This window comes from Protopterus annectens, chromosome 13.part0 (assembly GCF_019279795.1).
Source record: "Protopterus annectens isolate FY-2018-M chromosome 13.part0, PAN1.0, whole genome shotgun sequence".
Taxonomy (NCBI): Eukaryota; Metazoa; Chordata; order Ceratodontiformes; family Protopteridae; genus Protopterus; species Protopterus annectens.
In genome coordinates this window covers 408394642-408419624 of record NC_056747.1, presented here as the reverse complement: position 1 = coordinate 408419624, position 24983 = coordinate 408394642, and the positions used below count along the sequence as shown (strand labels likewise).

The 24983-nt window shown below is 38.7% G+C and overlaps 1 protein-coding gene across 3 annotated transcripts in view; it reads left to right on the top strand.

Annotated features, from left to right (window-relative positions):
* Positions 1–1324: 1324 nt before the first annotated feature.
* COL26A1 (collagen type XXVI alpha 1 chain) overlaps positions 1325–24983 on the top strand; it is a 2134825-nt gene continuing 2111166 nt past the window's right edge. For all 3 annotated transcript variants that reach the window (XM_044054034.1, XM_044054035.1, XM_044054032.1), the window contains exon 1: positions 1325–1778. In XM_044054034.1, the coding sequence (XP_043909969.1) occupies positions 1615–1778 (164 nt within the window). In that variant the 5' untranslated portion in view covers positions 1325–1614. The remainder of the gene's footprint in view (positions 1779–24983) is intronic.

Genomic DNA, 24983 nt, shown 5'->3' with positions numbered 1-24983 from the left:
GGAGATAAAGATGAGGAAGGTTCTGGATATGGCTAGTCTGGTATTGGCATGATTGTACTGTATGCTGCACTATACTGCTGAACTGAGTATAATGCAGCAGCATACAGTACAATCAATGCTGCACTATACTGCTGAACTGAGTATTTGGAGAATTGTAAGAAAACATGTTCACCATGTTTTGGAAGGAAGATTGGGAGTGGTTCATTGTGGAAAAGACTGATGTGGTCTAAGAGATTCCATGACTCCAAAGAAGCAGAGTATTCCAGCTGAGTCTGTAGACAGTGCAAATAAGTCAAGGGAGTACCAAAACATCCTTTTTGCAACAGCAGTGGTAACAGAGGTCAAGCCATGTGTACCATTTCAAGCCAAACGCTCCAAGTCTTGCTTCTCAGACAGAAATGAGGTGTACTAAGTCTGAAAAACTACCTGTGTACATCAAAGACTATACTGCCTATGGTTTTCAATCAAAACCAGAGTAGTACAAGTGTTTAATAACATAATAATGTTTATTTGATGACAGGGGATGCAATAGTATGGAATGCATGAACAGAGTGTGCCTATGTTAAACCACTGTTCTACCACTTTGTTTTTTAGGATATGCACTACCGAGAGTCAGATCTGCCCTTGCAAGAGAGTAATCCGATTTACTTCTACGTTTTCAGTTTTGGAAGACACTCTTTTTTTGTGTGTTTTGTTTTAAAAAGTATACAGCAAGCGCTATGCATTCCGTACACCATTTAATACGTTAAATGTGATCCCCCCGGGTAATGTCTAGACTCAAGTGTCTCTCAACTGTCCAGATGTTTGCCTTATAGTTTGCTGTGTTCCTAGTAAAATGTTATTTTCTAGCAAATCACTGAGGATTGAAGTCACTAAATAATGAAACATATTTGCGTTTCAAACTTTACAACATGCAGAAAACGCACGCTATCATAAAAGCTGATTTTCTGGCAACTTTCTAAGTTTGCATCTGCAATACGCAGATCTCGCACTTGATTACGAGGCATGATGCCATGCTTACATTGCATTGGGCAGAATGGCGTCATTTGATTTTTTTCCACGTTTAACTTGCTCTAAATACTGTACCGTAAAATCACACATACATAAAAAAAAAACAACTGAGATTAAAGTTAGGCCACGGGTAGAGACACATTATGTTTGTTTAGACTGCAGCCTTTAACCAGCCTCAATCGATGTTCACTCCACTGTCCAAAAGTATTGTTTCCGAAAGAGTTAAGAAAGGAATACACGCCCACCTTGACTTGCTTAAACCAACCTCCCCAAATTTGAAATACCCTTCTGCAGCAAACTCCCTTCTCAGTCAATTAGAAGTTGTAGAAGAACTCATAAACCAAGGTGGTCAACTGCACTCGTGTGGTTCTGGTTCATAAGGGCTGCACCCTTCAATGTACAAAATACACAGCCAGGGGCTGCAAGTTTTAAGAAACTTCGGGGACTTCAGCATCTGCAGTGTATATACTAGTAACTAACAGATAGTAGTATGTACACGCATTTTGGGATTTAGGACCGTTTGCCAATGCCTATGGTGAATGCCCTTTTAAAGTCCACCGAGGCTCCTTAGAAGTACATTTTCAACAGGATTAGATTTAAAAAATGACACTGGTGCTATTTTTGTTCTGTGTCAGCATTTTATTTGGACCATCTTTCGGGACAGGGTTTCTTTATCAGTACCCAGCAGCAGCTTTGCAGCAGCACCAGCAGCATAGCAACGCAGAGCAGAATGCCGGAGCCCCTGCTGCAGCCTTCACACACCGACGGTAGGTAACTGTTAACAATGCGTTTGTTCTTGGGATGGAGCTCACGCAGCGCAGGTGTTAAAGCTCTAAGGTAACTCTAGACACGTGCTTGCGTCAATGTAATTTCAACACAGTTTCAATTACTGCAACTGTTTTGACATTTGCATACGTAAATCTTAAGGATATGCAAAAATGTACCTGTACACAGCTGTGAAAAGAATGAAACAGAAAAGTAAATAACGTGCTAAATCAAGTCAGTCTTCCGTGTACATTTTGTAGCTGAAACGATAGGGGGCGCAATTGCATCGCTGTGAAAAAAATCACTTTCTTGGTGTGCTGCCGTGAAATCCGAGCATAGTAATGCAATTTGCTTTGTTTATGAACTGTTCAAACACAGGAGTCCGTAACTAAACAATGAAATTACTTTGGGGTGAACTCGCAGCACGCAATCCTGTATGTATTACTTATGGTTTGTAGATGCTAGTATATGAAAATCGGGCTACACAAGTAGCCCTGTTAACTTTTCGTTATCAATGTAAGTGACGGAATGTGTTAACTCACGGGCAAAATGTATGACAAGTTATTAGAGTTGACATTAGAATTGCAAGACACAATAGAATTGAATCCCTCTGTGTATAATGTCTATGGACTACAAAACACTAATATTGCTGACATCTTAACTGGGTAATTTGGCCAAGTGCCTTTTCTTTGAGATTGGGGTTTGTCAACAAACATAAGTAGTTTTACGTCTTCAAATATGTGACAATTGAGAAGTATGGACAGAAATCTAATCAGTGCTTACTACTTTTTCCTGGTTAGTGTACATGAACAAACTTATTTTCATCACCACGTTGGTTTACTCCCTGTATGTTCCTTTTTATATTTACACGTCCCGGGACACCTCAGTTTTGCATTGTATTATTCCCTACACAAGTTGCCGGTATGTGTATATTTGCTGCCATGTGTATTGTGTCATATCGGTATACTATGCTGTCTAATTTAGTTATACTTTGAATCATACCTCTCAACCTGCAAACATTGAAAACAGGAACAAATGCACTTGAAAATTAGGTATATCCAGCCAAAAACATTGGAAGTCTATAACTGGCACAAAATTTGAAAACCAAATAGAACATAACTCTTCCCGGTTTCAGTAGGAATGTGTCAGAAAAGCATATTTAAAAATAGTGACGAAAATGAGCACATTATGAAGACCATGTAGAATCTGTACATTTAGTGAATTGTATGGCAGAATTCTACCACACAAGGTCATTTATTTTCCTTCAGAAAAAGGGAAATATAAGATGTGTCATCTTTCTTTAAATTATTGTTGCCACTAACATGTTAGTCATGTAGTGTGGTTTTCTGTGTAAAAGACAGTTTTAAAAATCACCTGTAATGAGGAGGATTCGGAAAACTGTGATAAGGAGTGAATCAAGGCTGAAAATAAGGATAACTGTGCAGGGGTAAATCCGGCCTGAAAATATGAACGTTCCTTCAAAGCAGGGAAAGCGGAGAGGTATGTAGTATTATTCTACTGTTTCTATTATGTATGTAACCTGGACTGGGTCTGCCAATTGATTGCATCTGATCAGTGTTCTACACTAGTAACCAAAAGTCACTAAATAAGTTTAATCAGACTCTCCTCTTTTAGCCCAGTGAATATTACCCTCCTGCTATCACAAGGGTGTCGGGAACTATTTACTACTTTCGTCATTATCAGTCCATTGATGTTAGACAGGAATTCCCAGTCTTTACCACTGTTTTACTGGACTACATTTATCCTCGTGCATTTTATTTCAGCTGTATCCGTCAGTGCTAACACCCCTAATTATAATAATAAGCGTTGATCTTTTGATGCTGGAAAAGAAGCCCACTCAGAGTTTTGTGTATGTAAAGCTGTTTTAAGCAGAAATGTAAAATATTCTAAAAACAATAGCTGGTTTTAGGCATTAGCATACTGTGCAGTCATTGGACACCCTGGTCTGGGAGAAGAGCTTGTATTATGTTTATTTTTGCACCTGTCTTCTAAGAGAAGTTAATACAGCACTTTTGCAATTAATAATCGATCAATGTCATAGTTACTGTGATGAAAGAGCTAGCTGAAAGCTTGCCATTACTGTTTGCCTTTTAAAATCAAGACTCACCTCTGGTTACAAAGAGAATAAATGGTGCTCTGTTCGTCTTAACTTTATTGAAGGTAAAGGTTGTTCAATAAATGAGTTTAATTTATTTATTTATTTTTAATTTTGTGTCCCTTTTTTGTCATGATGCACATTACAATAGCAAGGGTACAGATGAGCAGCTTAGTGTGACTGGTTATCACCAACTTATTTTCAGGTGTCAACTGAGTAACTAGAGAAAAATGTACACAGATTGTGGGTGAGATTACAAACACCACTGGGTGTATGAATGAACTCTGGGCCATGCAGATGTAAAGCGGAGATGCTTAATCCACATCTCTGTTGGATAGTTGTGGGGCCTGTGCATTTGTAATGTTGCTATGAGTTGTATTAGTCTGTTAAGTCTTTTGGGCCCCCTGCTTCATTCATTAAACATGTTTGGGGGTGACAACATTAATTTTGATGTGGTGCCTAAAGTAAAGTATTGAACATATTAATAACAGCTGTATTTTAAGGGGTAGTCAAGAAATAGCAAAATCGACATGAACAAACATAAAAAAAAAACAAACAAACCTCTATACGATGAGTAAATCACGACATAACTGTTTTCTACCAGTAGTAGAATGTTTGTTGGAAAATATGTAAGTACATGCCACACTTGACTGCAGTTTCAGCAACTCTCTATTACATTGCTAAATTAAGAGTTTCAGGTTAAATAAAATTAGAAAGCAGTACATGTTCTCATTTCCTGCTATGAATGCATATGTAGGGAATATGCTCTTATGCACTCTATTTCTCACTAAATAACCATTCCAGTAATAAATGGTGGAGCTAGAGGCCCTTGATTGAAAGGCATACTTGTTCCTCCTTTCATTTTACAAACTTTTGGGAGCCCCCCATCTTTCTTCCTTTTGTAGCTTTGTGATATGTCCTTTGCACCTGGCATTGTTTCTATTTAGAGATTTTCCCTCCTACACTTAGTTTCTTTTGTTGGTGGTGGTGGTGGGTCATAATGGTGTCTGCCAGGCAAAAAGAGGGTAAAAAAAAAGGGGTGGGTTGGGGGTATCAAAGAGGAGGTGGCAGTGCTTTGTTTTATGAAGTGAGTATGAGCACCAGAACAGTATAGTGACAACTCAACTTTCCACCTCTCACTTCAGACAACCTACTGCTCTGTATCTTTGCTCTACTCAGTGTACTGAGAGTTAGCGCCCTCTTTAGTAATCCAAAGTGAAAACTGTTCATTTTGGTTATTGTAAAACGACTTTTTATTATTGCATATCATTTAGTAGAGTAGAACCTTGGTTATTTCTTTAACTTTTCATCATACATCTTTTTTTTTGGTTGGAATCTGCCAGCTGAAGTCAAGCCTGTCTCAGGTAAAAGATCAAGACAAATAGTGCACTTGCCTGTAGTCCTACATTACCTATTTCATAGGACTCGTCAGCTGGGAAGAATAACTTAATGCATTTATATGTACAGGTCAAATGCAAAACAACACCACTCTAGATTTACTTGGGTTAAGCGGTCTTTTTAATCTCTTATTACAGACCTAGGAGAGATTCTGTGCAATAAAACAAACAAAAAAATGTACTGCTTATATCTTAAGTACAAAGATCAAAATGGACACACTTTAAAATCTTTCCAAATATGTATTGACAGATCAGTTGATTGTACTGTATTGTTAGTTCTGCCCATAGAAGAGAGACTCTTGCTTTTAATGTGTACTGTTTTATACTTCCCATTGGGGCATAAAGAGTGCATGATGGGTGGTTGCAGTCGGACTGTAGAAGGAAGGAATATTGAGTCTTGACATTGTATGGCAGGGTTGTGTTCTTGATGTGTTGGCTGTTACATTTGAAGTGCTAGGTTAAATTAATATCAGATGTGTAATGTTCTGGTGATACTTGGAGGTATAATTTTAAGATCTCATCTCATGTATTTTGAAGTTAGGAGTGCGACTAGATCAGCAATATTATTTAGTAAGATTCTTCAAATATACTGGTGTCTCTTAAGTTTGTCAGTAGATTAAATATGTTCTTGTCCTTGGAAGCTGGGTAAGGTCTTAATGGATTATTGTATATTGCTACCCAGCTGTCTTAAAGAGAAGCAGAGAAAGACTTTGCTATCTGATTAGGCAAATGTGAGTTGAGAACCCTGGTACATGTTAATGCTGTGCAGCACGATTTGTGCTGCTGCTGTTTAAAGCAGCAAATGGGAATGACTTGTCTGTTCAGTATGTCTCATCTGGTACTTTAGTTTTAAAGGGTGAAGCCAATGAGCTGCTAATGCGGTTTATCCTGTTGTCTTGGGTTTGATTCCTTCAGTCTGCACTTGCAAATTTGTAACTTCAATGAAGTCAGTTTAACCAGGCAGCTCCTGAAAAGTGTGTTACATTAGGTATAAATGTCTGTTGAACATATGATTGCACAAGGACTCTAAAGCCCTTTAATGGTTTAAATCCTACCTCAATGGGAGGCATCAGGCTGTTCTCTGACAGGACAAGCTCTCAAACCTGTTACCTAACACCCTTGGAATACCACAAGGCTTCATATTAGGGCCCCTATCATTTTCCATCTTTATTAACGACTTGTATACGGTCATCCCAAATGTCAGCTGTATCCGATACGCTGATGACTCCACCCTGATTTGCTCAGCTACATCTCCTACAGACTTAAGGTCTGCCATACAGTCTACCTTTCTTGGGCGCATTATCCTGTGGTAAGGCTGAGATTAAACAGCTGCCTTATGTGCGGGTTTAATACTATGGAATAAATAATACTATGGAAAACTGTCTCTCCGAATGTCGATTGTTGCTAAATCCCCAAAAAACTAAAATGTTGTTATTCTCACCAACACAAAGGTCTGCTGCTTTTACCTTCACCATAAATGCAAAAGAGGGCACAATAATCACCCCGAACCCTCTACAAACCTATTGGATGTCATTATTGATAATAACCTAAAATTTGACCTACATGTAAACCAATCGATCAAGACCATCAATAAAAAAAACTTGGGTCACTGTATAGAATAAAAGCCTTCCTAACCCCACCAGCTAAGATGGCCATAGCTCGCTCTCACCTGCTTTCAACACTTCTATACACTTTCCCCCTTCTCTCCAATCTAAACAAGTCTGTACTTAATAGACTGTCAATCTGTTACAATCACATTGCCAGGTTTGCCACTGGCCTTCCTTTTAGAACACACCACTGCATCAACCTTAAGCAGCTTGGGTGGCTGGAACTTCCCAGTCTAATCAAATATAACCTTCTGATTATGGCTGATAAAATCCTTTATAATCCAGATAATACACCAGCTCTTAGAAATATTATCACCCCCTATAACAATCCGAGACTGCTTCGATCCTCAAACAGACTACTAATTCAGACAGTCAAACTTAACAATACAGCCGGTGACTCCCTCTTTGCAAACTCTGTTGGTAGAGCCTGGAACTTACCTCCAGCTGATATTACTTTGCTCTCCTCCCTAGGCCAATTTAAAGCTAAACTCAACATCTGGCACTAAACTGGCTTTGCCACTGTAACAAGCCTGGCTAACTCTCATCATGAATGTGAATAATCTGTTAATCTAACTTCTGTTTAATTTCCCCTGACTGTTATCAGGGGTAACTCTAACCTGTGAACTTGTCTATTCATGTCTGCTTATGTATTCTTTGTAAATACCATATCTGTAATATGTCTTCATCGTTTTTATTGTATCTGTCTACCTTGGAGCTTTTCTCCCCGGGCCTCCGTTGAAAATGGACATGAATCCAGTTGGACTATCCCGGTCAACAAATATAAAATAAATATAAATAAACAGACAACTAAAAAAATATTGATGAATGATGTAATGATGATGGCCATTCTAACAGTTCTGTGCTATTCCAAAGCACCCAAATTTCATTCATAAATAACTAGCTGAGGTAAATCTGATAATCTTCGCTTCATTTTTTTATAGGACTTTCTCAGACTTTGTCAAAGTGTGCCTCTTCAAACCTTGGAAAACTCCGAGTCTCACCTTCAAGGCTACATTATCAAAAGTACTTTGGGCCTCACCAGATAAGCATATGATTTGCTACGGAGAAGCAGACTTACACCTCATAAACAAACAGACATGAAATAACCAGGATTTGGCTTAGTATATTTTGTCTGTTTTTGTTTTTTAATTTATAATCTGTATTTACTGACAGCTGTCTCTCTACATTTAGCAAGATCCACCAGTTTCAGTAGGCATGATCTGTCCTTGACAAAGCTGAATTGGGTCAGGTCCAGTGTTTGGAGGTTTTCTATGTCATTATTTATCAGGTTCGTGATTATTCTTTCTATTGCCTTACATATAAGATTAGTCAAACGTCTGAGTCTGTAGTTTCCCAGGTCAGTAGATGGTCCTCCTTTATGCAGTGGAATGACTGTTGCTGTCCTCCATTCTATCAGGACAAAAAGTCAGTCCAGAGGCTGTGGTTAAATGGAGATCCTAATGGGCCTGATAAGTCCTGATTTAAGCTGTTTAAGAAGCAACCTAGTATATCGTCATGCCCCACTGAAGCTGTGTTTTTAGCTTTACAGAGTACAGTGGCAACCTGTTCTTTGATGATAATTGGCGGTGGAGTGGTGGAGGGTATTTCTTGGGGTAAAACTGGGGATGAAATTTGAGCTGTGTTTGTTCACCAGCAGATTTGCTATATCATCCAGATGAGTATAGGTGATGCAATCTACAACTAATTTTGCACATTGTTGGGTCTTGCCCTTAAGATAGCAGACATAACTAAACAATGCCATATAGTTATCCTTAGCTTGGAGGCTATTTTCACTTCAAAGACTGCTTTCAGAGACTTTAGTTTCCTGATTTGCTTGATTAGACTAATGAAGGACTTTTTGCTGTGTTGTGCACATTCCTCTTTACTTCTGGATATGATTTTCTTTCTTTTGTTGTACAACATATCAATACCAGGGGGTCCACTAGGGTGGCTTGTTTTTGCGGTTTGACCGGGTTTATCTGGGTCTGGTACTGTTGTTTCTATGCAGTTGTTTATATGGTCATGCAGGGTTTTGGTGTATTTCTCTGCATAGATTTCTATGTTTTCTGGATTTGGGGGAAGCTTGGAAACTAGCTATACCATCCCTTAATAGGGGGTAATTTACCCTGGAGAAGTTCTTAAAGTTGTGAGGTAGGTGCAAATACTAGTTTTATCTTTATTTCAAGGGAGACTGCTTTGTGATCTGATCTTACTGGTGAGGGCATCACAGGGGGGGTGGGGTGTATGGTAATTTTTTCCCCATGGTTAGTTGGACATGGAGTAGCTCAAGCATGTCACATGTTTGACCAGCCTTGAGCTGTGCTTATTCTTTATGTAGAGGGATACACCTCCACCTTTTGGTCTTTCATGTTCATTGGGTGGTTGGAATGTATGAAAGGCATTATAGCCATGCATTGCCGGACTGCTTTCCATGGCTTTGAACAGTGTTTCAGTAACTGCACAGATTTCAGCATTCCCTAGGGTGAGGAGAGCTTCAAGGGAGTGCAGTTTCTTGTTGAGGCTCCTAGTATTCAGCAGTAACACCTTTAGCTTGTCCTGAGTAGCTTTTGTTATGTTGGAAGGTTTGTCTACTTGGCAATGCCTAAAAAGGCACTATAAGGGTGGGTAATGCTTTGGCCAATATCCAAAAGCTTAGAGGTGACAAGTGAAGACCATCCCTGGCAAAGCAGTGTGGTCTGTCGACCATGTCCTCCCAGGCTGACAAGTATTGGATCCCTTTGGAATGACACCAGTAGCTAACAAATTGCTAAAGTTAATAATTTTTTGCTGGTATTGTGGCATCATCCTTGGAGATGGTAGAATGCTTCTCAGTGCTAGGCTCATATCTACCTGTGACACACACTCTGAGAGATCAATCATCTCTCTCTCTCCATATAGTCCAAGGAGGTATGTCGTAGGCCATTTATGCCCACATGTTCTATGATTACTGCAGTCAGAAGCACTACATTCATAAACTGAATTTTCCCATAGTTAAAGGCAAGCTGACGGAAGTAGGCCTTAGTATTACTACTGCAGGTGGTCTTTGAGTCTGTTGGAGGGGTCCTTCTGGTGGGCAGCTGTTCTTGGTGCCCAAGAAGAGGCATTTACCTGACTGACGGGTAAATGTAAAATTATTCTCAACCTTACATTTCAGATTGTATGAGTGTTTAATATTATATTCCTTGTGTTTTGGTGTTAGAATTGATTTATTTTTAATTTTTTGGCCACCTCTTTGTACTTTCCAGCTGGTTATCATCTTCTTTATGATAGATAAGGATTGCGTCTGCTAATGTGTCCATTTCTGTACTTTTTGTGGTAACCCGCAGTCCCTATTAAATCAACATCTCTGTTCCTTCTGTATCCATCCTTGCTTATGAGTCGCACCTGATTCAATGAACAGTGGCAACCATGCATGGAGCAGGGAATGAAAATGAATTTACCTGATGTCTGTGGCCCATATGTTGTTGGTCTGTCACTTTGTTTGATCCCTCAACATCCTCATGGAGGCAGTTCACTTACTGTCTTGTGAAACAAAAGTATATTTTGGTCTGTATCCACTCTTACTCTTGATTCTTGTCATCCTAGAAAATGTCTGCCTTGCAGACTTTGGTATTGCATGGGGTCAGAATCTGTTTCTTTCACAAGTGTCTCATCACTTTATGAAATGAAGAGAAGATGTGTTTCATTCTAACTGGGCATAAACACACCATGATAGCTGAGATTAAATTAGCCTTCTTAAAGTCAAACATTTCCAGGCTATGAGGTTCGATTCCTGCTACCTCCATTCTGACACTCAGTGACTGAGCAACTAGACAGTACTCCTGGACAACTCCTGACAAGCCCACTTTTGTCCAATAGGCTTATTCTCTTAAGTGAATAAAATGAGTACCATTTCATGGTCACATGAAAGTGAATTTGCATTACAAAAATATGCCACCTCCATTAACCACACCAGCAGAGGTGCATCTTTGGGAATATGGATAGTGCAGCTGGGGGGAATACTTTATAATCTCGAAATTCTGAAATACCAAATTTCAGAATCCCGAGATCATAAAGCTGAAAGTTCTAAATACCAAAACCCTAGAAGCACGAATTTTAAAATCCCGGCATTTGGAGATGTTGGAAGCAGTGCTTCTGGTGTTGCGGTGTTTGAATGGAAGTTCAGGTAAGTATGTATGTTTTTAAGGGTGTTGTTTAGGGGCTTTAGTGTGTGTTGTGAATGTGATGTGTGTGTGTGCAAGGGGAATGTAGGTGTGTGTGGTGTTTTCGTTTGTGTAGTGCGACCCTGGAGTTAGTATATTTAAGTAGGGGGGTGTGGGGGGTGCAGGGAGGCTTGCCCCCCCCTGCTTGTATGTAGTGTAGATTTGTGTGTTTGTGGGGGGAAGGTGTGTGTGTGTGTGTGTGTGTGTGTGTGTGTGTGTGTGTGTGTGTGTGTGTGTGTGTGTGGGTGGGGTGTCTGGTTAGTGTAGGATTTGCGATTTCAAAATTTGCGCTTTTGGGATTTCGGTATTTAGAGCTTTTGGCTTTATGGCCTTGAAATTCTGAGATTCGGTATTTCAGGATTATAAAGTGAATCCCAGCTGGGATATTTAGGAAGCGGGACGTAAGACAAGTAATGGACTTGTGGTATAGATGATTTAACATGATGATGAATGAATGATAATTTAACATGATAATTTAAATAAATGTCCTGTTGTATTTCTCAATGTTCTGGCAGCAGTAAGACTATATAACATCAGTAGTACCTGCTGCATTGTCGCTGGAATACAGTGTTCAGTACTGAAGCCAACATCAGAGCAACACTCGAAAGTGAACTGAGGGCTTTACAAGATACAATAGTTGACATTCTACAACATAAAGAGCAGGAATACTATGAAAACCATGTCTGGTTGTTGGGCATGCACTCAGTGAGGGTCATAAAGAAAGGGAAAGGAATGAGATTCAGGATAGCGACACACTCCTGCAAGGAATGAAAATGGTAAAATGCAAGGGATCTCCAGAGCCGTGGACGAGGGTAAGATGGTCCACACAGCCTATCTGGACCTCACCAAGGCCTTTGCCACCATCCCCGCTCTGGAATTATAGATAAACTTACTAAGCTGGGCATTAATCCCTACATCACGCGATGGGTTGCTAACTGGCTTACTGACAGAACCCAGACTGTAAAAGTAGCTGACTCCAAAGCCAGCTCCAGACAAGTGGAGTACCTCAGGGTTCAGTCCTGGGACCGCTCTTGTTTGGCATCTACTTCTCTGAAGTACAGGCCAACACTAAGGGACGCAGGCTAACAAAGTTCGCAGATGACTGCAAACCGGGATCCATTATTGAATCCCCAAATGATGTGGATATTCTACAAAAGGGCCTTAAAGAAACAGATGATTGGTGCCAGAGCCATGGGCTCAAACTCAATGCCAAGAAATGTATAGTCATCCCCTTAGGGAAAAAACATGTAGCCGTGAATTACCACATAGGTGGCAGTACACTAAACACCGAAAGTGAGATAGGAGACTTATGGACACAGGTGGACAGTGGTCTCACCTTCGATAACCACATTGCCACAGCAGTCAGGAAATCCTATGTGGCACACCTCATCACTAAGGGCTTTTCATCCAGAAAAAAGGAGGTCATTGTCCCACTGTACTCATTTCTCATTAGACCTATTATAGAATACAACACTCTATTTGGTATGTACCTCTCAAGACATCTGCAACAACTGGAAAGGCTGCAGAAATAACTCGCTAAAAGAATCACAGGCCTAATGCAGATGCCCTATGCTGACCGCCTTAAAAAAACTCCAGCTATACTGTGTCGCATATCGTCTACTCCGAGGCGATCTCTGCTTAACATACAAGGCCATGTCAAACCCAGAGCTGTTGGACATGCTACACTTAAAGACATCCCAATCCCTCAGAGCCACATGCTCCAGGGATCTAAACCTTGTCATCACAATAAACAAAACATGCTGGAGGGATAGGTTCCTGACCCAGAGATTCCCCAGACTCTGGAATACATGTCAAGCAGAGCGCCTCTTTGGCCCTCTTCAAAGGAACCTTGATGATTGGATGGGAGAAAAGAAATTCACCCCGGGGATCACATCAGTCACCCTGCTAGACAGGGGTCCAGGGAAGTAAATAGTGTGGGAAGAAATAGCCAGGAAATTGTTATGGCTAGGCTTGTATAGGCCCTAGGGCTGATAGCCTAGTACCAACCTATGGACTGATGAAATATGACCGTAGGAGTCAAAAGCACGGTCTTGTAAATGCAAGCTGGAAAGGTTTAAAAAATATACCTGTCTGTCTGTGTGTGTATTTACAGGAAAAAAAAATGAGCTGTGGCAGAAGTGTTAAGCACAGAAACTATTAATGGGTTTGTGTATGGCAGGTAGAGATGAAGGCTGGAATGCTATTAAAGGGGCATATTATCTGCATATCAAAGTAATGTACAATGACTTTGTTTAAACATTATCTGTTCAGTTGGGGTGGGGTGGGGTATTGGAATGACCTGCTGGCATAGAGTAGTCCCAACTGGAATTGTTATATGAGATGAGCAGAAAAAAAGGTAAGTAGAGCATTGCAAAGAAAAGCACTATACATGTAGTAATAAGGCACTATACATGTAGTAATAAGGCACTATACATGTAGTAATAAGGCACTATACATGTAGTAATAAGGCACTATACGTGTAGTAATAAGGAGCCTGATCCATTTACAGAATGAGGAAAATGGACAGACTGTAACTAGAAGAAAAATAGAATGAGAACAGCTGAATGTAATCTTTCTCAAGACAAGTAGTTCTCATACTGCTGAAGGTGTTAACAGTAATGACTGTATTCTGAAGTTTCAATCTGAAATTTGAGGAGGTGCACCACTCTGCTTCCTTGGGTTAGTTCGATGTTTGTAGTGTGACTCATGTCTTCCAAACAATTGTTTCACAGTCTCAAGGTAGTTTTTTGGGATAAAAAGTGCTGAACAAGTATCCCTTCGACATAATGCCGGACTTCATTGGCAGCTGTTTCTGTAACATTCCTCTCTACTCAATTAGTTTGATGCTGGATTTTATGTTGGATTCGTGTTTTCAGTGAACCATTGTGCAAGTTGTTCTGTTTTAAGAATTAACCATTATCGCACTATTTTCATGGGCACATAATCGGGAATTAATCAGAGGTCTTTTGTTCTCTGTATAAATTCAGTACACTTGGCTAGTTGTGCAGCATGAGTTTACCTTCTATGGCCCTTGGCACAGATCACATAGCTTCATCTTCTCTTAACTTTTTGCAGCTGTGGTCCCAAGTGGTTGCTTCCTGTACGGTGGGATTAGAGGGAGATGTCTGCCTCCTATGAGGCACTCCAAATTTATTTACAGGCAGCTTGTTGTGTGTTATGTTGGAAGCATAACATTGAAAGCACCTGAGGTTTTCTCATTGTTTCTGCTTTCATAATCAGGACATATCAAATACAGGCATAGGTGGATCTTTCTGTAGTAGGAATCTCTTACCACAGTTGTAGAAGTTAGTATCTGAGTGGAGACCACCCACAAACCCTCCTCAGATTAATCATGTTGCTATAGTAAGCAGACATTGATGTGAGTCAGAAAACTACTTGATGTATATATTTTTCACTTTAAAAGCTAGAAACTTTGTAAAAGTTCCCCTGCCCGGTCCTTTGCTGAAAAAGGGCACCTGTAGCCAGTTGGGGTTTCCTGATAAGCAAATGTGAACAAATGACTAAATAAAAACCCATGCATTTCTGATTTTGGCATTTCACTCATACTTCCACCCTGTCCAGGTATGCAGATGATTCTCGGCACTAGATAACTGTTTCAAGTCTAACAGTAGCAGCGAGTTCACTAAATCTAGTGGTGCAAAATTGTTAATTTGTACAGTAACCAACCTGGTCCTTGAATGGCCAAACATTAGGATGGGAAGATACTGAGAGATATGAAACAATAAAACAGGAATAAAGAATTTTTTTTTTCATTTTGTCTTTGTATAGAGGCCTACTTTTGAGTAAAACTTTATAATATAACTGTATGCCTTAATTGTATTTAAAATAAAGTACAGTTGACTCTGCTTAAATACATGGCCTCAGGACCAAGATTAGTTAATGCAGTTAAGTGGAGTATGCTTTTAAGCAAAGTTTGCTATGAGAAGCAGTTAAATTAATGCCGGATACACAGCAATCGCACAAAAAACACAAGTGCAGTGATACATTTCAGAAACTTTATAGAAAAGTTACTGTTTACAGCTGTTTGCTGTTTCAGATTATATGCAATTACGTGAACAGGAAGTCTATCATTAACAGGATTATTTACAGCTAGTTGCAGGAGAAAGGCCTGTCTGCAAATCAATACTGTACTACAGTATCATTTTTCTACCTGCCACAGGTTTCAGTACCACTTATTCACTCTATTCTAGCTTTATTCTACTTAACATTCAACCTGTGTACTTTCTGATGTCTCTAGCTTAGAAAATCAGTATGGTATGACTTCCATCTAAAATAGATTTTATTCTCTATAGTCCCAATGTGCCTTTTCTGTCTTCTTATTTTAGGTTAGGCAATGTGCACAAACATACATTCAGAAACTTTTTATAGAAAAATGAACTGTGTAAAACACAGTAGTCAATACAGTCCTTCGTGGTTTAGAGAAAATTAGTTATTGATGTCTAAACAGCTTTTTGCTGTTTCAGATGAAATGCAGTGTCCTTCAGTTCATAGAAAGTGGAAAACAATTCACATCCCTTTTGTTTCATGAATTTTCTCAATATATCCAGAGATTGAATAACATCATGGAAGTGTACTGGAGCAGTAGAGACATCCTCATCATCATATTTTCGATTGCCAACAGCACTTAGTTCCAGAACAAATTCACAATCATCAGCCATTTCTTCTGTTTCACGTTTATCAATTGCAATGCACCTCTTGAAATCATCCACTGTCATGCCCGAAGGGACACAAAAGTTCTCGTGCTGATCTCTTTCACTATTGTCTGTGATGTCATCTGACCTCAGCAGAACAAAACTAGCCTTCTTGTAGCAGTTGACTATCACAGATTGTGAAATTTTATTCCATGCTTCTCTCTGCATGTGTAATGAATCTAGCATGGATAGCTTCTTAGCAAGCTCAGTTGCTGTTTTCTGTGATTTGGACATGCTGTCTGTCTGCAACTTGCTGCAGGACCTGTGAGCAGTAGTGCTTTTTGAAGCAAGCGATGATGCTCTGATCCATTGCTTATGTGACAAAGGGAGATGCTGCCAGCACAGCTATCTGGAATTGTATAAGTAATTGTCATTTGTGAATATCAACATGATCTATATAAGATGCTTGTGTTACAACTGTATTAGAACTGTATGTTATGTGTATGTCAAACTGAACTGTACAGACATGTGTTAAATAGGTATTTTATAAAATGCTTGTGCTTAAAATGTAACCACAGTGAGCCCTGCTGTAAGATAACAGAAATGTGCACACACTATTGTAACTTTTTAAATGTATATATTTTAACAGTGGAAACTGGAATGCAGAAGGTTAACTTCAGAAAAATAGCTGAAATTAAATTACTTTTTAGGCTAGGTCAGAGGTATAATGTCTGTACTAGGAAGCTTTCTATATTGTCATTGGGGTGAAATAATTACTAGTCCTGAAATGTGGAGGAATGTCATTGTTATGACTTCCAGCATCTGCCAAAGATCTGAGGTCTATGTATTTTCACAGGTAGATGCTAAATACTGATTCTAGCAGTGGAGGTTTCATCTGGGATAGTGAGATGACAAGAAATGATGTAATTCTTCAAGCTATCCCAGCAGTAATATTTGAGATATTAATTTGAGAAGTGTCTTAGAGAGACAGGGCATTCTGTATTGTGTCTTGGACGTGAGAAGAACCATTCACAAGATCATCTGCTTTGTTGTAATAGTAAGCTACTAGGGAATAGTATAATTCTCTTAGATATAGCCAGGAATATAGCAAAGCTTAGTTTAGATATTTTTCTTTATTTGAGAATGTCCTGCAGTATTGTTTTAAATATTTCCTATGATTTTGAACTCACTGTGATTATATACTGAGTATTTTCTTGTTCTTTTATTATTTATTGTTAAATATATTTAAACCTTTCATTGCGACTGCCCTGTCTAGAGATATTTAAGTTTTGAGAGTACTTGCATATTTATTTGGTGATACTGTGTAGGCCACTCCTAATAGCCTTGCTCTTGATCAAACTACCATTTGTATTAAAAGTAATATTACACAGTAAGATTGGACACCTTTTGTTAAGGGCCTTAAAGTAGCTGATAAGGAGTTGGCTAGTGGCAGTGATAACTACCTTATTTGGGCAAAAGGGAGCATAGCTAATAAACATGTGCCAGCCTTTCCTAGGTGTGTGTGTGTGTGTGTGTAAATCAAACCTCAGAGTGTGTGTGTATGTCAGACACGAAGCACTGGCTGGACAGAGAGGGTGCTGGAGGGCTTGGCTTGGCCACTCAGCCGAGATCCCAACTCTGTAGCTGTGCCAGTGAGGAGTCTTATTGGGGATCTGGAATAAGAGGGAGAAACCAGCCCTGGACTGACTGTGGCTTCTGTGTGCTCTTAAGGGAAATTGCACTTGATGCACGGAGCTGCATCTGGAAATACTGTGGACACGTGTTTATCCTCCCAATGTACGTTCTCCACTGGTTCCAGTGGTTAGGATTGAGGCTCTTTGATTCCAGTGGTGGGTCATCACAGGTTGAATAGGGGATGTCATGTTCGCTGGCAGGAACTGAAGGTTTATATTCATCAACATTGCATCATCACTATGTGCAGCACAGTTGTTGCACAGCAAAAAGATTTTCCTCCTTTTTAGTTCTCATTGAGCTATCAATTTTCAGAAGTCATTCTTTCCAAATTTCACCAGTCATACAAGAATTCTTGCTTGCTTTATAAGTGACTGGTAACTTTATGTTCTTGAAACACCTTGGGTTTTTGCTTTTCCCAATCACAAGAGGATCAAAATTCTCACTGCTAATTGTAAGGTCATTCGATCTTTCACAGCCTTTGACCTAGCAACCTCGACACTTTTAAATGTCGACATTCCATCTGGTAGACTTCTCCAACATAACTCCATTTCATCAGCATTGAAAATGTCATGTGAATTGTAATCTTTCATGATGTCTGAAAAAATGTCCACCACCCATCGCTCCATTCCAAAATCATCTGTGTCTTGTTTTTCACCATGCTGTTTTTTGAACACAGTGTTGTGACATCCTTTCCATTTCTCTAACCAACCAGATGTAGGTTTGCAATCTTCAACTCCTATGCTTTTGGCAAGTTGGTCTGCCTTTTCCATTAACAGTAGACCACTAATGGGAATTTCTCGACTTCTGGCTTGTTCAAACCAGTGTAACAGGGCATCTTCAACATCTTCAGCTTTACTGAACCTCTTTTGTTTGTGATTAGGGTTGGCATTTGTTTGCCACTCTTTAATAATTTCTTCTCTGTTCTTCAGAATTCTTGAAGTTATGCTTTGGTGGATGCCTAACGATGATGCAGTAGAAGTTTAACTTTGATTAGCAAGTGTTTAATAATGTCAACCTGCTCAGCTAAAGTAAATCTTTTTTTAAAAAACTAACTTCGGCATTCTTGTAATATCCCTTAGATAATGATAGACTTCCTTCTGTCATAATGACTACAGTATTTGCATGTAAATGCATCCTGTGATCACAGTGTGGAGCCATACTGGTTATGCAAAGTAAAATAACATGGCAGTGATCTACACATTTTTGAGATGGCTATGTATTTAAATGAAATATGCAATTAACCGATGTGTTAATGAGGAATACACTTCAATACATTTCCATTGATTAAAAATGGGACTGAATGGACTCTGCATTTAAGCAAAATATGCTTTTATCCAATATGTATTTAAAGTGGAGCTGACTATTAGAAATAAGTCTTTACATTGTAATGTTTGGTTGTGAGCTCAGGTTATGACTGGAGTGTTCTGTAGCAGTTCATCATCTTCATGGTTAAAAATGGGGAAAGTAAGTAAATTTAAAATACTTACAAACAAGTAAATGGACAAGATATGCAATTGAGTTAGCTAATTAGGGAAGGAGGAAACATAACATCATAGAGAACTTTTGACACAGTTCACTGAAACTGGTGTATTGCATGAGTCATGTACCTGATTTCAGGGTCTCTGTCACCTGACTGTTATTCCTTTTCAGCTAACACCTTTTTTCCGCATCTTTCTTACCCTTTCTATGGTCTGGCTTCTGTCAGCAGTTTTGATTGACCCATAATATCGTGTATCTTCTCTGTAACCTCCACAGTCTAACAAAGATGACATCTTCTGAATAAAAATGGTTCTTATATGATCATGTTGAAAGACACCATCACTGCTCAGTTGTCCAGTGTTCATGACCAATTTATTATTCTTCTGATGTTAATTAGTTTGATATCTTTATGCATCTTTACATACATACTTGTATTTCATGTTGATTTTTATGATGCTAGATGTGGGCTATTAATATATTAAAAAACACCAATTTATTATTCTTCTGATGTTAATTAGTTTGATATCTTTATGCATCTTTACATACATACTTGTATTTCATGTTGATTTTTATGATGCTAGATGTGGGCTATTAATATATTAAAAAACACCAGAACTAAGAGCAAAATCCAACCAAGAATAAAAACCACTTGGCACGACAGGACCCGGAAGCACGTAAACAAAGGCTTTCAAAATAAGCAGATGAAGAAATCAAACAGCTGCTAGGTCTCCAAAAAGATCCTTTAATATAACAAGGCAAAGTAAAAATCCACAATATCTTCCAAGCGCTTTCACTCGACCACTTGCGAGCTTTTTCAAGGCAAAAAACATTGCTGGAAGTTCATTCACATTAAATACTTCCAGAATCATCACATGACTTCCTGTGAACCTTTCCCAACAGGAAAATCACCATATAAGGAAATTCTAAAATGCATTCTTATTATCATTAAAAATAATTAATTTTCTAAAAATCTTGGCAACTAGATACCATATTAAACATAAAATCAAATCAAACTGTTAAAATGTGGCAAAAAAACAATTCTGCAAAATATTTTTATAATCACAAATAAATGCAGTGACCCCTTTACCCTCGGGGGGTAAAATCAAAACTCCAAATTGAAACCTAGAGTTGCTGAATAGCATTGTAAAACATTTCTTTCCTAAGTTTCAAATATATAACATGACATTCCATATATCTTATTATAAGATTTTGTAAATTCAAAAATGAGTAAAACAATAAATGTCATGTTGTACCAAACTGTCTTATAAATGGGCTTGCCTCAATTTCAGAACACTACTAATGTTAAGGGTGTCATTCAGACCTGGGTATCTAGTAGCGTCTAAACGGAGCTGCCAAAATAGCTCACGGTATTCTAATTTTGACTCCCAACTGCCCCCTCTTATATCTGGTTGTACCTGTTCCAAAACCATAAACTTTATGTTCATGTCCTTACATGTCAAAGAGTGTTTATAAAAGGCATTACTTTCCTTCCTTACATTGATGTCATTGAAGTGTTCATAAACCCTTCTCCTAAACACCCTTTCAGTTTTCCCAATGTAAAAACCATGGCACGTGCCACAGCATCCAAGATAGATTACCCCCTTAGATCCACAATTAAAATGTTTGTTAGCGTGGTACTTGAATCTTCTAGAGGGAAGGTAGAAGGACCCCAAATTCAGCATAGCGTGGCATTGCTTGCACATCCCACATGGATAAGTGCCTAATTTCTTTCTATTCTGATTCTGTGGATCCTCTAACCTAATTTCTAAAAGTTCTTTCAAATTCTTGCCCCTTTTCCTAACAAAAGAGAGGAAACTGGGCATAGAATCCTTAAGATCTTCCTGAAGTCTGAGAATGGGCCAATATTTTTTAATAATCTTCTCGATCTGATCTGAGTTATTAGAGAAAGTATGTATAAAACTATTTTTGACTGTGAAATGTCTTTTGAAGGGTTTGGTAACCTCTCATTAACACCCACCCCAATAAGGGGGATATTTATTAGCCCTCTTCTCGGAAATTTCTGTAACTAGTGCTTCTACCAGGGCTTCCGGATATTGTTTTTCATTAAAGAATCTCTTTAAAATGGAAACTTCCTCATTGAAAAGTTTGTCCGTGCTGGACATTCGTGAAGCCCTAATTAGTTGACCCTTCACTATCGCCTTCTTTTGATAGAAGGGATGTCCACTGTGATAATTTAGGAATGCATTTGAAAAAGTGATTTTCCTGTAAATCTTAGACTGGAAACACATATTTGAATAGTCCTTAACCAATGAAATGTCTAAATAATCAAGTTGATGTTTACTGATCTTATAGTTGAACCTAAAAAATGTGGTGGTCATGTTGATGTAATCCATAAATTCCATTAAACTTCCTTCATCTCCCATCCACATAAAGAAGATGTCGTCCAGAAATCTCCTATTGTACAAGATGTCCTGATACCATGTACTAGTAAAAATGTATTTCTTTTCCCATTGGTATAATACCAGATTTGCGTACATGGAAGCACAAGAGGCACCCATTGCTACACCTTTTTTCTGACGATAAAATTCCCCCTTAAAATGAATGAAGTTATTTTCTAAAACTAAATCCATAAATTCCAAAATTAAGTTAGTGAACTTGACCCCCAGTTGGACTTCATTAGATAAGTAAGTACCTAACCACTCCAGGCCCGTGTTGTGTGGAATACTAGGGAGTAAATCGACTACATCAACAGTGACCATAAACATCTCAGGTAAAAATAAACTCTGATCCACTCCTTTTAGGTAGTCCCATGAATCCTTACATATGTGTTTAATTTTCTCTACATGTTGTTTTAAGGAGAAGTCGATAAATTTAGCTAAGGGTTCTGTGACACTTCCACCTCCTGAAACTATAGGTCTAAATTTAAGGGGGTACAAATTCTTATGTGTCTTTGGAATTCCAAAAATCTGGGCAACCTTGGGTTTTTTTACTAATAAGTAGTTATATAACTTCTCATTAATAGCATTCTGCATTAAATAGTCATATAATGAATAATTTATTTTAGCTTGAGCTATATTAATCTTATTTTTTGAGACAAGTTCATATTGATCGGTATCCTGTAACACCGTGTGCAAGGCAGCCTCATAATCCCAGTTGTACATCAAGACGGCCCCTCCCCCCTTGTCTGGTTCCATAGCCCTACACCCCTCCATTTTAAGATTTTTAATTAGAGTCAACTCATCCTCAGTAATGTTGTCAGGTGTTTCACAATGATCTTTCTCCTTAAGTTTCCTAATGTCAGTCTCAACTAACTCCTCAAAAATTTTGATGGTGGGGTGAACCGGGGGGTTAAAGGTGCTTTTTCTTGTGAGGGTCCTTTCTAAGTTTCATTCATCTTTGAACAATAACTTAAAATTAAGCTGCCTCATGAAAAACTTTAAATCAATCAAGGTAGTAACTATGGGGGAAGGCCTAAGGGGAACATAATGAAAACCCTTGGAAAGTAAACTAAAAAAACTGTCCGTTATTGATAGGTCAGTGTAATTAAAAATAGTAAAATTGCCTTTCCTATATTTAATTTGTTTACCTTGAAATAATATGGTACTACTGTCCTCATCAACTATAGATCCTAAAACTAGTTTGTTGGATGGTTCCAACTGTTGTATTGTTCCCTGCGCCCCCTCCCCCTCCTCTGGGGATAATAAAAATCCTGAGTAGACGGATTCCTGTTCTTCTGTGCTATTCTCTCACTTCTTCTGAGATTCTCGTTTCCTTCCCCTATAGGTTCCCCTTGCCTATTACTTTCACCCCTTTCATGAAAGACATTTTCAGTAGTGTTGTTGTTACTTCTTCCTTTTATAATTGGGAGGGGATAGGCTCTACCTTCCTTGTATTCAGTTAAGTCTCTCTCTAATTTCCTAATTTTTCGATTAAGTACCCTAGAACAATGCTGGTCTACATCACTGAACAACTTGTCATAGTCCCTCTTAACTGAGCTAAAAGTTTCATCTTTTAACATATTTACGTTAAGCTCATCTAAATCTTTTAACAAAACAGTCATTTTTTTCTCATAGTCCATCACCATACATTTTAACATGTCCAAACCTGCTTTGTTGAAAATTTCACAAAGCTGGTCATATAAGACAGAACCATGTTGTACGTTGTTAGGGAACTTAAACCTTAAGCCCTTAGGAATTCTCTGTACATTAATACATTTGTTTAGATAATCAACTTCCATCTGTTTGTTCTTAAAAAAATACAGTTTGTCTTTAAAGTCAAAAAACACATTTTCAAGATTTTAATTAGGGAAGGAGGAAACATAACATCATAGAGAACTTTTGACACAGTTCACTGAAACTGGTGTATTGCATGAGTCATGTACCTGATTTCAGGGTCTCTGTCACCTGACTGTTATTCCTTTTCTCTCCTTTCAGCTAACACCTTTTTTCCGCATCTTTCTTACCCTTTCTATGGTCTGGCTTCTGTCAGCAATTTTGACTGACCCATAATATTGTGTATTTTCTCTGTAACCTCCACAGTCTAACAAAGATGACATCTTCTGAATAAAAATGGTTCTTATATGATCATGTTGTAAGACACCATCACTGCTCAGTTGTCCAGTGTTCATGACCAATTTATTATTCTTCTGATGTTAGTTTGATATCTTTATGCATCTTTACATACATACTTGTATTTCATGTTGATTTTTATGATGCTAGATGTGGGCTATTAATATATTAATTGTATGTGCTCAGAGGTGTGATTTAAGACTCAAATATGTCAGAGGATAACATGAAGTAAAGATGTGAGACTTCTCCTGTTTGACTGGGTATGTGTTCTCTTGCTGTTTCTCTCCTTATAAACATTCAAAATAGTATCAGACATATCCAATTAGATTGTCCATTTAGCTTATATCATTGTAAAGGTAGCTTCTTCTTTCAGCTTTTCCCATTTAGGGGTCGCCACAGCAGATCACCTGTCTGCTCATAATTGGCAGTGGAGTTTTACGGTGCCGAGTTGTGAGCCCGGTGCCCAACCTTCAGCAGAAGGCACCACACATGCACGCACTCATGCCAAGGGCCAATTGAGAGTGTCCAATCGACCTACAGCATGTCTTTGGGATGTGGGAGGAAACTGGAGCACCCGGAGTAAACCCACGCAATCACAGGGAGGACATGCAGACTCTGCACAAAAGGACCCCAGCCGAGGATGAAACCAGAGAACCTTTTGCTGTGAGGCGGCAGTGCTAACCACTGCACCACTGCGGCCACCCTCCTGTTTAAAAGTTACTAAAAGTCAATTAAAAAAAAAAACTAAAGTTATGTACACACCATAATGATGCATCTGTTTCCTGTTTTCATCAACCATTATGTTACAAATCCAACCTCTGATAGCTTAAGTAGTCAAAATGTCTTATCTCAAACATCCACCTCCTGTATTATGTGCCACCAGCCCTCCTGCCATACTGTTTATCCTTCCATGATTGCCATATCTCATTTCAATATTCGGCACCATTTAGCCTTATATAGTTGCTTTTTTTGGGGGGGTGGGGGTGAGCTGCAACACACCAAAGAAAAATAAACATTCACAGCTGCAGCTCTGCTGTTTACGGAGCTTAACTTAGGAAGTGAAACTACATTACTGAGGTGGAAACAATGTACAGAAATTAACTGTGATGGGATTAAAATTATTAACATGTTTTGTTTGTACAAAGACAATATAGGGACTGCTAGAGCTCTAAGGAGTCGTGTTTTTTTTGTTTTCTAGGAACAGAATAGGGAAGATTTATAGAAGAGAAGAAGGAGCACTGTAGAAAAGCTTATCTTACAAGACATCCAGTGATACAGTTAGTGTCATCTACCAACATCATCACCTGTAAGAGGTGATGCAGAGTGATGAGCAGCATGCAGGAATATGAAATAAGAAATGGTACATCAAGACATGTACAGCACTGAAAAAACATTCATCCAGCCAAAGAGAAGAGGCTATACTGCCCCCTATAGGCCCAAAATAAGTATGCACCTGGAAGTACTAGGCCTAGACTTAAAATACCCTTCCAGGAAGGGTACAAAACGTTTGTATCCAGGGTTGTAGAACTT